The 13,480-nt window shown below is 35.5% G+C and overlaps 1 protein-coding gene across 1 annotated transcript in view; it reads right to left on the reverse strand.

The window, feature by feature from the left end:
• GABRA1 (gamma-aminobutyric acid type A receptor alpha1 subunit) overlaps positions 1 to 11,748 on the reverse strand; it is a 38,961-nt gene extending 27,213 nt beyond the window's left edge. The window contains exons 1-2 of the mRNA XM_009285714.2: positions 11,647 to 11,748; positions 7,558 to 7,670 (exon numbers count right to left, since the gene is read on the reverse strand). Coding sequence (XP_009283989.1) covers positions 7,558 to 7,670; positions 11,647 to 11,720 — 187 coding nt within the window. The 5' untranslated portion in view covers positions 11,721 to 11,748. The remainder of the gene's footprint in view (positions 1 to 7,557; positions 7,671 to 11,646) is intronic.
• Positions 11,749 to 13,480: the final 1,732 nt, after the last annotated feature.

Raw genomic sequence — 13,480 nt, forward strand, 5'->3', positions numbered from 1 at the left:
ATGTGTACAAACTACAGTGACTATTGACAAAAGCATTGGATAGGTGAAATTTCCTCCTTGGCTGTCCAGTGAAATTAATATGTGACCTTATCATTGTTTACAAGCTTTTCAACTGACTTAAAGAAATCTAAGTATTCTCTTGACATCTAATTGGCTCTGAACTTAAGAAGTTCACAGTGAGAACTTAACCTTCTATTACTGGAAGAAGCATATGGTTGTCCAGAAATTACTTGGCTTGGGAAAAAAGTATTCTCTCCTTCAGCTCATCACTTTCACCAAAGTTCAAGAGGCTGGGGTTTTGCAGGAAACAGCTGGTAGAAAAAGAAGATGGAGATGGTCTTGCATGAAACAGCTGGTAGAAAAAGAAGATGGAGATTTCACAAGGTCCAGTTAAACATTGCTGAGTGGATTCTTTAAGTTCCAGCTACTGAATCACCTTTTCTTAAGATTGAGAAACTAATATCATCATGAAACCTATTAGACTTTTACATATTGAAAAGTGAAACTCAAATGACTCTTTTAAAGATCTTTCATCCTGACTCCCCAACTCTCCATCTCCTTTCCATTGAGGCACTTCCACTGGTGTCTTTAGGAGATAGAAGATGCTAGAAGCTCTTCAGGCACAACGCATTCATCCCTTAATGGTATAAACCCGGAGTCCCAGCTCTGAGTGAGCCTCTATTTAATATCATATAGCTAACTGATTTACCTTGCACAAACACAGAATATGCTCTTTGAATCAGCGGCATATCATGTAGTGGTATCCTGAATTCTAGTTTTGAGAGACATATGGTCATAGTAGAGAGGTTGAGGCTTAAGGAAATCACTTTGAGGACACAAAATGGAAACTAAAGGCTTTGGCAGTAAGATGGAAGATTTCCAAGGGAGTGGAAAAATGAGTGATGCCTTTCATTTCTATATAATATTGAAGATAATTTAAGTGGCATGCAAGTCATAAGTAATAATAGAAAATTCAGATTGTGAACTCACAAGAGATTGTGTTATCTTCATACTGATTACACTTTTGGAGAGCATCTAATTCCAGGTCTCTTCAAATCCAGATAAAACCACCAAACACACCACCAAATGATTTCTTTTTTCTTTGATATGTACCTCATTTTCAAGAGCAATGAAAAAGTGTGTATGAACACACAGAAAAAGATTAGCCCCTCCAAAGCCATATGGAAGTTTTGAAATTTTTGTTTACTGTTTTACTAATTAGATGATTCAACTGTGCTTTGTTAAGAGCTTCAGAAGTTGTGAGTCACTCCTGCACAGGACATGTTTACTCATACAGTTGGGATATATATATAGAATCAAGGTTAACCATGTTCAGTTTGCAGCTTGATTACCATGGAAAGGCTTAAACTGTGCTTCAGATGCTCAGAGGAACCTCAAATCCTGAGCTATATTCAAAACCTTCACAATATGCCTAAGAACTAGAGAACATTCTAAGTCATTGAACAACACAAGCTCAGGTCAGGAGCTGATCGGACTGCTGAGGATAAATCTATCAGTTGTAAAGACATGTTAACCATGTCTCTTGACTATAACATCCATCTCATGAATCAGGACTAACTAATATAGGGATATCTGTAGAACATGTAACAATTCCAGTAAAATAACCCAAGGAAATTATTACTGACTTACTAATTTTACTTTAAGGCAACCATAGGGTCCAAGTAGTTACTGATCAGCAAAATAACAACTGAGTACCACACCTAGACACTCTGGAACACAGCCTCAGGCAATTGATCCACATATAGCTCTGAAAGTACCAGTCAATGTGAACTACCGTAGTTTTACTGTTCACAACTACTGCATTTTGCTAATGATGTTATGTTAGACTAACATAAACTCTCAAAATTAATAACAATAAATAATTTGATTTAAACTCCCAGGGAGCTCATTATTGCTAGAATTGTGATTGGATTACAAATTGAGAACAAAATAAGAAATACAGATTTATTTAAACAGCAGGAAATAACCCTATTTATCATAGGAAACTATATTATTTCCTTTTCTGACCTGCTGGTATTTGAGCACAAGCCTTATTTGAATTGCATATTTTGTTGGTTTAAATTAATTCCATCTTTTTTGGTAATGCACTTGTTCCTCCTGCATGTCTTGTGTAAGTGTGTGCTATAATTATTAAAATAGAGAAGACTTCCTATGGTTTTGAATTAGAGGAATTTAGATGTCTGTATAGCGTACACTACTATTACTAAAAAAAGTCATGTAGACTAATCACCCTGGCTGCATCCTATGAAGTATTTTGATTGAGGAACCACAACAAATACACTCATAAGAATTTTGTGCTGCTGCTTTTGTAAAAGTAGAGACCAAAAGGGAGAACAGTGAGCTGTCCTGTGATTACCCAGCTACAGTCTGTGCTGCTATGAAGGATTTACCAAGAGCGGCGCAGTGTCATGACAGCTCTACCCACGCCAATTAGCAGCTCAAAGCTGCTCATATCCTCCCTACCTCCCTACTGTTGTATTAAATCAATTTTCCTAGGGTCTTCTATGGCTTTTTACAGTTGTCTTTACATCAATGTGGTGCCTACAGAGTGTAAAAAAGACCAAAATCAGACCTTTCAGTTTTTACAGAGTTAAGTATAGCATCTAGTCCTTCTTCACTTACAGAATTATGTGTAGAGGTCCAGTATAGGACTCTCTTTTCGTTTAGAGTAGAAACATTTAGGTTTAACTACATTTTTATTACACATACAGACCAAACCCATATTTTCCCTAAACTTTAAGTTAGCTCAGATGTGAGTTCAAATCCAACAATTTCCATTGGGACCTCAATCATCAAAAGGTAAGTTTATCATATATTGATAGTTAATGTTCTCATAAAACTGAATTTTGAAACCTAATTAACATAATACTGTCAGGTTTGTTTTCCATCGCTTTAAATATAAGCACTCTGTGGAAGTAATGAATTGCCTGAGATGGACCAACATTCTACTTAAGGACAGTCACACTCAATTTTGATAAACATCACACAGGAGAGCTCAACAAATAGCTTTTACCGATAGCATACAACAAGTATAATTCTGTCCAATACTGAAGTAACATTGATAATCTACTTGGGATGATCTAATGGGCATTCGACCCACCTATAAAAGCAAATTTCATTTAGGAAGATTCTGGTCTGCCTAATCAAACCCACTTTTGTTCTTCTTAGTTCTGTATTAAACAATCTTTCTACCCTCAAAAGAATAAACCACATTTACAATTATTCTAAGTTAAAAGGTCACAGACCACACAATATCCTTTAGTTTTAGAGAGGGGATTTGTGCACTGCAAAGTCTTAGAAAATCTGTAGCTGCACCTGACTTCATGTTAATAAATCTCAGCACCAGGTACAACCAACCTGCCCTGTGCAAGCCCACCCTCTCTCCACTGTGGCACTCCAAATCTGCCGTGGTGACATCCCGGGGCTCATCTCTATTCCCCACATAAAGACAACCCAGAACAAAAGGCAATGGCATATCCATTTATCTGAGGAACTTATTTTTCCATCATTTTTTGTTGCTTTTCAATTCTTTTAAACTCCCGCTCTAGATATAGTGGTTTACCATGAGAGGTCACCAAACATTGAGGTGAATTTTCCTCCTTATTTGACTCCTTCCCACCACTATCTGATCCTTTATTTTGTTCAGGATTGTGTATTTGAAAAGAGAACAGCATCTTTATTATTTAGCCTCTTTTTGATCAGTTGTAGTTCTAGGATCCAGATAGTTCCCACAGAAAATTATGCTATTACCTAAATGACCTTACTGGTTTTTTTTCCCTTAATGTCTAACATAATTTCCTCTTTTTTCAGCTTCAATATGTTACTCTCTGCAATTCCTCCTCCTTGCTTTTTGTAAATTATTATCCTCTCATACAGTTAATAGGTGTCCTCTAGTGTGATTCGGAATGTTTTTACGTTCATTTTGAAAGTTCTATTTTCCAGGCATAAATAACTGTAAATGTAGTTATTTGTCCATGTTTTTGGATGGGTACAACAGATGCTATTTCCTAACAATGTCTGACTAAGTGATTATGCCTATATATGAAGGAGGCAAACATCTAAATAACATAATTTACATTAATAATTATTGATAGGAGGTGCAAATGTGCCACTGCATAACATAGTGCTGTGTGTGTTTCTTTTAAAGAAAAATCAGATTTATTTTAGCCACAATGCCATTTTTTAAATACTGACCATATTCAATCACTATAGTTTTTCCCTATTTTTTTTATATTCTTGTTAATGAGAAATAATTTCTTCTTTGTTTAATGGCAAAATGCTTAGAGCTGCTCACTTAATTTCAGATATGGCCTTACTGGGTTATCTGATTAATAATAATTTTAATTCCCATACTCTTTATAGAGCATATGTGTGTTTTAGTTTTCCTTTTGAAGTGATACCTCAAAAGAAGATCTAAAAAAAGGAAAGGGAAGACTTAATATTAATCTAGCACTGATTCCATGCATGCTGAAAGAGTGACTCAAAATTCAGCAGCTCTAAATTTTTCATTATCTTAATGCTCCATCTTTTAACCTGGCTTTCCAATTAATATATAGTATAACTCCAACAATGTATCTGTTTCTGTTCATGCACAGAATTCTCTTTTCTGAGGTGTATATATTTGAAAAACTGCACTACAGAAGGAGAGGTCGTACAGGGATAAGCAGAGAGTTTTCTGCAATATGCCCCTTTCTGTAGAAGAAAGTAACTGTACCACACAATGTTTTACTTCATTTACTGTTTCTCAGAAGGCATAGAAAGAACAGGACAGACAATTTTGGATAACTGGAAGAGTGCTATAGTGTAACCAGTGGTACACAGATTTACATTGTGCCTAACAGCATCATATTTATCAACGTAACATATATGTATGAGGGTCTCTGGTCTCTTGAATTCTCGGATAGCTACATTACAGCTAATATGGAATGAATGAGTTTTAGATCTAATTCTGTATATGTAAAAATGCAGTTATATTGGTAGCTTTCTTAACTTTCTCTTTAGAGTAGATAAAAATCACGTTCTGATTGAAATATTTAATAAGAAGCCATCACTGATGTTGGGAAGAAGAGTGAAACCACTGCTCTTCCATATACATTTTAAAATTTCCAGCAACAGGTCATGCTATAATGGAAGGCTATTGAATTTCCAACTCCAAAAACTGTGCTATATTTGATAAATTGATTTAGATTTCTCACTGGATATTTTTACGTATGGAATACTTCAGAATACTTTTCCCCATTATACAAAGCGTTTAAATAAAATGTGTCAAAACTGAGTCATCTTGAGGTTCTTAACCTTAAGATATTTAGATATCTCAGCAAGAAGGTTTTGCAAAGGTGAATTTCAAAACTCCTGAGCAAACCCTTTATTATAAATTGGTACCAGAATTGAAAACATTGGGGTAGATGTTTGTCCCTAGTTTTTGAAATCTATCATTTATGTCTTTTGAATAAAGTATTATTCAACAGTCAAAAGAGTAAAGCTACTTCTTACTACATTTGATTTTAAACATTAATTTACTGCCCACAATTTCATTAGATGTGGGATTTATTAAAAGTCCTGGTACTTTTAGTCCTAGTATTCAAAGCTGACAAACATAACAGATAAATTAAATTTACTCTGCTGAACTGACACCGTGAAACTATACTGTACTGAGCAGCAGGAAAATTGTGATATTCAAGGTTCTTGGCTACAGGCAGGAACAGGCAACACAAACAGGAGGGGTGCAAAGATTATTTAAACTTCTCTAACCCTTGGTTAGAGAAACTACTCCAGTCCTGCCTTCCCTCCACCCCATATTTCCCGTGCTCCACTCATTTTTGCTTTTAACTGATAGTGATGCAAATAGTTATTAAAATTTGTGAAGAGACTCATTTCTTCCTATAGAAGCAGTTACATTAAACACTCTTTCTGTCAGGAGTAAATTTTAACTGGACTGGATGATCCTTTCATGAGGTACGCAGACCTGTTCTCCCAGTACACCCTTGAAGTCTGGCTTCAGAAACAGATATAAACACACAGACATAAGATGCTATACTGATGTGCTTAGTTCTCTACATTGCAATCCAGAGAATGAGAGAAAATCCTTTCCTTGCATCTCCCTTTGTTTGCTCTTTTAGTAACTGTTAAACAGATCATAATAGCTACAAAACTCATATAAAAAATCATCATGTGCTCAGATTTTTCTTGTAGACAGGTACCAGACTCTACACAGTTTACAGAGTTTCATTTATTTATTGCCTTCTCTGCTATGTTTATTTACTGTGATATAGTAGCTGACTTAATTGTACAGTTGCATTAATCAAAGATTAAGAAGCATTTATTTCTACACTAGTCCAAGGGTTTACAAGTAAGCAGGCAAAACTGCTGGTAGATAAAAGTAAAAAGTGATTCCTATTTTGTTGTGTATTATCTGAAGCTGCACACAGAAATTTACAGACTAACCCATTTTTAAATGTGTTAATTAATACTTTATAAACAGAATTTTATCTTTAGCCATGCCTTGAAGTCAGTGAAGTCAAACCATTGAAGAAGTTGGCTCACAATTCAAGAACTGTTGCAAGATGGTAGCCTCAAACCACAGAATAAGCTTACTCTTAATTACTTTCCATTTCATCCGCAGGAGATGTATAAGAATTCTTAATGTAATACCCTGTTCTTCTTATCAGGCAGTTCCTCTGAGAGCTATTATATGAAAACAGGTTGAACTATACTTTGTGGGGTCGGTAGCTTTGTTTTATTTTACCTGAAGAGTCCAAAAAAGAAAAAAAAAAAAAGACATCTAGAAGAAGTAAACCCAACCTTTCCATGCACTGGAGAGAACCGATTTGTGCTTGTATGTTTAGAACTTTCATGTTTGTAAGCAACGAGCTTTTAAGACCCAATTTTGGGGTCGTGTCACAGTAGAACAAATCAAAGAGTGAACGTAGGGATGCTGATAAAGACTAGGCTTTGTAACATTTTTATAAAGTTGTAATTGCTATGTGTTTTTATACCTTTTTATGGATTCAGCACCAAGAGCAGAAGAAGAAAGACATTTTTACCAAGCTGTGAAGACAAAATGTTACAGAAACAAATCCTGACATACCTAAGTAGGAAAAAAAAAAATCTTATAAACTTCTCTGAGACTTTTATGACTAAGGTTGAGTGATGCTTTCACTTTTACAACCAAATCCTCTTATGAAGATAGTCATAGATAGATGTGCTGTTTAGGACTGATTCATAAACTTGTCATTTGTCAGGTCACAGGTCATATTTTATTATCTTTTACTCTTCATACATTTAAAGTTTTAATGTGGATTCAGAGGTCTTCTTGAATTGTGAACCATTTTCTTCTTCTTTTGGGTATAAGTGTGAGAAAACCGAGAATGTGAAAAAGAGAAGGCATGGCATTTTTGAAAAAAATGGATATTACATATCAGCATTATTTTATGTGTATATATAAACAGAATTAAAACAAGTATATCATGGAAAAATAATATTGCTTTAACTTATTTTTATCTAACATGTAACCTTGAAAATTATAATACAACACACCTCCCAATCCTGGTCTCAAACGGTTATCGTAACCATCCAGCAGACGATCCAATATTCTGGTAAATACTGTGGTGTTGTCTTTAAGTTCATCTTGTGATGAGGTTTGTCCATAGCTGAAATACAGAACAGTTAACACTGAAAAACAGTAATTCCAAAATCTGTTTAATCTTCCTTATACTGGTTTATGGTCAGAAAATCTCTCGCATAAAACAAGATTGTACTGGTTTATAGGGTTCTTTCATGTAAACCTTTTCTTCTTAAATTGTACATTTTTTGTAAAATCATAGAAAACCAGTGCCTCTCTATAAACGGTGAGCAAATAGAATGTTGGTTTCTTTATGTTGATCTCATTATTCATTAATGGTTATAATATTCTAATATGTGTTCCTCAGTAAAAGGCTTATTTGTCAGCAAAAGATAATGTGTTTAATTCATAATAGTTATAAAGGGTTTACATACAAAGAAAGATACAATAATTTAGAAAACTGACACTTAAGTACTGAAAATAAATGCTAAAATAAAGATAAAACAAAAAATACAGATATGTCTTTTTGAATATAGAAGTAAATCAAGTGAGTGTGCATTTTCATAGGTCACTATATAATTTTGCTTTATTTTATTTCCCATTTTCCTTTAACAATTAGATTTGGAGGAATACCTCCAACTTTTCCTTACAAATGTGTAACGAGACCATCTGTTGATATGGAAATCTCTCATATCTATAAAGCTGTGCTTACAGATCCCTAATGTATATCTGTAACTTAGCCAAAGGTCCTGAAATTTTGCTAGAACAAGGATAAAATTAAGCTCTTTGCACTCAGCTACCAAAATCTTACTTCCATCAGTACAAATCAGAATCAAATTTTTGGGCTTAGTGGTTTCTGTCTGCTGTAGAAGACATCAGAGTCAACCTTTTCCTTAAATCTGAAACCTTTACCAAATACCCTGTCATACATGATTCCCTCAATCATAGATTACAGTTGTCTTAAAGCCAAACCCAGTATCGTTTCTTAATTCATTGCTGGGAAGATTTCCGTTATAAACATGTGTAGTCATCATGACTAAAAGCAAAAACACTGCTTTCCTAAACATCATTTTGTCACACACATTGCTACTGAACTAAATAAACAGTGCAGGGCCAAAAACTTTTGTTAGGATCAGGTCTAGTCACAAAAGTGTTTCTTCCATTGGGCAGCCTGTTATCCATACTGCTACAGCGATAAGCGGGTCTCAGTCTTCTGCCAGTTGTTCCTGCTCTAACCAGCAAAGACCGTCTTACGAGGAATATACTGTTACATGGAATGATCTGGTTCTATTAAAATACCTATGAAATTATTTTCTGTAAGCTGCCTCAGTCAAATATCCTTCGTGTATCCCACATGTATATTCCACTTGTATCAAATACAAAGAGAAGGAGGAAAGATACCCTGAATATAGGTACTCTGGAAATGCTTCCAAGTTATTTTGCAGTACAGGTTTGAATAAGTAACACTACAAATTTAAACGAGTTTCAGAACTGACACTCATAGAAGTTTCGCTAACTTTTGTTTTATTTCAATAGGATGTGACTTTGTAGAGAACAATTTTCAGTGTTTTTTAATGCATATAAATCACTGTTTCTAATGAAGAAGACAAAATCTCTAACAGTTTTAAAAAATACTATGAATTTCTCCTAGACATATCATATAATTTCACTTAATAAAAAAATACGTTGATTTATATTTATTTTTCATAGCTACAGTTGCATTTTAAGTCACAGATGTTAATATTTTTTTCTTTTATGCTTCCTCTATGTTACCAAATAACAAGTTCTCCTGCTGTCTCCAGTGAGCATTATCTTTCAAAGGATCATTCCTCGTACACCTTATGTGGAATTGCAACACAGGACTTTTCACTGGACTAAATTTTATATTAACGCTCATTGTCAGTAAACAAGCTGCTGTACATACATATCTCAGGGATAGCAGAAGGTCATCAGGATTAAGGTGGCAGAAGGATATAAAAACACTTCAGAAATGTTAGTGGTAAATAAATGAGTATGTTTGCAGAAGAGGCGTCAGAAAGATGGACTAGTGGCAGTGCAGTCGGAAGGGATGCAATACAATACTCCGCTTCCATTCTGGGTGTCGCATTTGTCAGTACCCTTACCTGTTCTTCCCACCATTTTATCAGAGGTAACAAGCACCGTTAGGGCTGGTTTTAGCTGACATATGGTCACAACAGGAAGAATGTGAACATTTGTGTACATATCAAGTATACTGTAACTCCAGAGGGATTGTGATTTTTCATTCAAAATACACATATTAAAATAGTCCTAATGCTGGTTTTTTATGACAAGAAGAATGATATGGAAAGACTGTGTCTTTCTGTATCACAGACGCTTTATCTAATTCATTGTTTTTTATCATAAAGGATTAACAGCACTCCAGAAGAAAAGGCAAGGGAAGTTACTATTACAAAATGGCTTTAGAGGCAGATATATTTCATGTAAGGTGTGTACATTTTGAGGTAAAAGTGACTGTATGCAATTGTATTTTCATATTAAACCACAGTATAATAAAAAACTATGCACTAACTCCATCTACAGGTCATTATAATAGTGACACACCATATAATTTTTAAACACTAGTCCAATGCATTTTAATTCTCACTTTAAGAATGCACATGCATACATTATAGATATAATGAATATATGTACACATATGTATGTACACTTATCTATATAATAAACGTTTTCACAAAATTCTCTAGCTAGGCCAGACGAAGTACTTCATGAATACTTCAAATCTCACCTTTATTAATATATTATCAAAATAAAGGTATTTCTTCTAAAATATTATGTTTATTCAATACAGCAATTGTAACATGAATCACCCGCTTTTATTCTTTTTTTTTTTTAGAGGAAACACTGGTGCAGATGAACCTTTACCCCTTTGCCCACTCCACTCTATTTAAAATCTTCAAGGTAGCCAGAAGATAAGTTTATCTAGAGCTGCAAATGCATAAGAAGACACTATGGAGATCAAGGCACAAATATATCTTTTAGGGATCACTATTGACAATACAAAATTTCTACTGCTTTTTGGTCATTAGGCAGCATTATTGACAGGACATTAATATTTTTAAAATACAGAAATATATCTGTGAGTCTTCTTAAACACCTTTACTGAATTTTGAATTGCAGAGAGTACTTCCAAGTATACTCCAAACTGCCTTATAGTCTTTACTTAACCTACTAATTTTTAGATGAGGTGTTGTATGATTACAAATTGTTCTTAATACTAATACTATTTTTAGATTATGATTTCAACATATATTCCATAAACATTCAGTGCAGCATGGTCTGAGTCTTCTTAAGCACCTTTACTGAATTTTGAATTGCAGAGAGTACTTCCAAGTATACTCCAAACTGCCTTATAGTCTTTACTTAACCTACTAATTTTTAGATGAGGTGTTGTATGATTACAAATTGTTCTTAATACTAATACTATTTTTAGATTATGATTTCAACATATATTCCATAAACATTCAGTGCAGCATGGTCTTTCAAACACAAACTGTTAAGGGGTTTCAAATTCTTTCAAATTCTTCATCCAAGGAGTCTCCCTTCACCAGGAAGGTCTACTTCGGATTTGCAAAAACATCTACTAAGTTAGGACACAATCCTGACCAACCAAGAAGTGAAAGTTTTGCCTCTGCTTGCAGGGACAAGAAAGTTACTAAATAGCACTTAAATGAGATTAAAAAAACATTAATTACACTTTTGTTTTCCTCTAAAGAAGCTTGTATTCCTGAGCAGTCATTATATAAGAGTAGAAAGGATTGCACAGGTGTTTGAGGTAGTTTAGTTTCAATTTGCTTCAGAAAGCTTTTGCTTTTTTTTCTTCGCAATACTGAAAAAAAACATGTTATGCAAACAAATTGTAGTTTTCTTTCAGTCTTCCCTTAGATTTAGCTGGGATTTGAACAGGGATTAACTTCCCTCAATACACTTAGTAGTAGTGCAGCCCATGCGGTATTTGTCTTATGCTGCTATATTAAATTAAAGGTTCCTAAAATATGTTGGTGCATTAAAAAATATCTCCCCACCTTCTTTCAGTCAATGCATTCAGAAGGAGGCTCCAGGCCCAGAGACAATCACAAAGCACCAGGAGTCTCTTCATGGTGGGCTCTGAAACTAGAAGGAAAATAATCATCAACATCCCCTACATTAAAACAGGTACTGTAGAAAAAGATGTCTCATTTTGAAAACTTTTGCAGAATAATTTGATGTCAGGCAATGACCTCCCAATACTGTAGCTCATGTCATTCGCAATAAGGGAGCACGGCCTTGGCTGTTCTCCTGTTTACCTTCTACTTTTAGACAGAGAGGCTTAGGGTGCGATTTATTTCATGGTAAGGGTGTATTCTTGTTTGCATTATTCTTGAACTTTAACAAAAACAACTATGAGTTAAAGCTGCTGTCCCCAAACTCTGTGGCAATTCTTACTCGGTTTCCTCCTGTGTTCATAATGTGACAAGGCGCCTCCATTACAGTTCCACATAACCAAGTGTAATTGGTTTTGTTTGACTTGAACCAGCCCGAGTCCTTCCAAACCTCTTGGAAGGTGTCAGTGTGTGGTAGGGTGACTGAGAGGAGCGGTGCTTCCCTCGCAGCCACTGCTTTGCTTTGATGTGATGGAAGCAACTTTCTTCTACAGATATTACTATTCTCCTCTTCCCTGAAATATTAGCATCAGAGAAGGAGTAAAATGATCAGCTTCTGACTCTGTGATCTGCTGCTACATATGCACACTAATATTTATGTTGGGCTAAAGGGCACAATTCCTAATCAAACCATGTGCTGACAACCCACACACCATGTCCTAAATCTCTACCAGTTTCTGATTGCTGCTAGGAAATGTTTCTGCATTAGCAGCCTTCTCCTCTCCAAATGTCTCCTGTCCTCTCTCCAGACTTCACTGAGTTACTCTCAGTTTACCTTTGAGTAAAAAGTAACACAACTCAGAAGGTTTCTTTCGCTTTCTAATAAACCATAAAATACAAAGTTAGCTGATATTTGTGGAATCGGTGTTCCAGATTTCACTGATTGCCCAGGAGATGCTGCAGGTCCCTTTACGTATCTATATACTGTGTGCAGGAATCCAGTCGATTTTTAGTATTCATTACATTAAATAAGGGCAACAAAATATGTAGCCCGTATTTTCTCCCAATAGTGAATTGTAATTTTTTTAAATGCCTGAGAAAATGAAGCACTGTACATGGAAATGTTGTTGTACCTTTAAATAAAGCTACCCCGATTCACTGCACACTCTCAGGGACAATTTAAATCAATAAAATATCATTACAAAGCGGTATGTAAGCAATGAGATATAATTAATGCGTTTATAGGCAAATGATCGGCAGATAAGCATTGAGTGGGGCTGAGCTAATCTAACGGGATAGGAAGGAGCTGGATGTGGCAGGAAAGCATGGATAAAGATCTTCAGGGACTAGACTGCATCTTAACTTGCCCTGTGATCAGCCCCCTTACAAAGGGAAAGGCAACATCTGTGGCTTCAAAAATCGCCTTCTCCCGGTTCTGCCAACTTCTGCCTTTGCAAGAGGCTCCTCGGGATAAAGAACGGAAAGTGAAATTATTCTGAACTATCTTGATCTGTTGAGCTCCACGCCCGCCCCCCCTCCTAACACCACCCCCCGCTTCAATAAACCCATACAGGCACTATAAATCCTGGAGAAGGAAAGTTTCTTGCAGCTGGAAAAAGCAAATGTTAACAAAGACTTTCAAGGAGCATTAAACACCAGCATCCCCCAGACCCTGGCCTCCCCCAGCCCGCACCGCCTGTGAAACCACCTCTGGTTTTCCCATTCAAAATGGGAGAAAGAGCCACGCTTCTGGGAGAATTTCAGCAGCTCCCACTGG

Source organism: Aptenodytes forsteri, unplaced genomic scaffold, assembly GCF_000699145.1.
Source record: "Aptenodytes forsteri isolate BGI_AS27 unplaced genomic scaffold, ASM69914v1 Scaffold54, whole genome shotgun sequence".
NCBI classification, from domain to species: Eukaryota; Metazoa; Chordata; class Aves; order Sphenisciformes; family Spheniscidae; genus Aptenodytes; species Aptenodytes forsteri.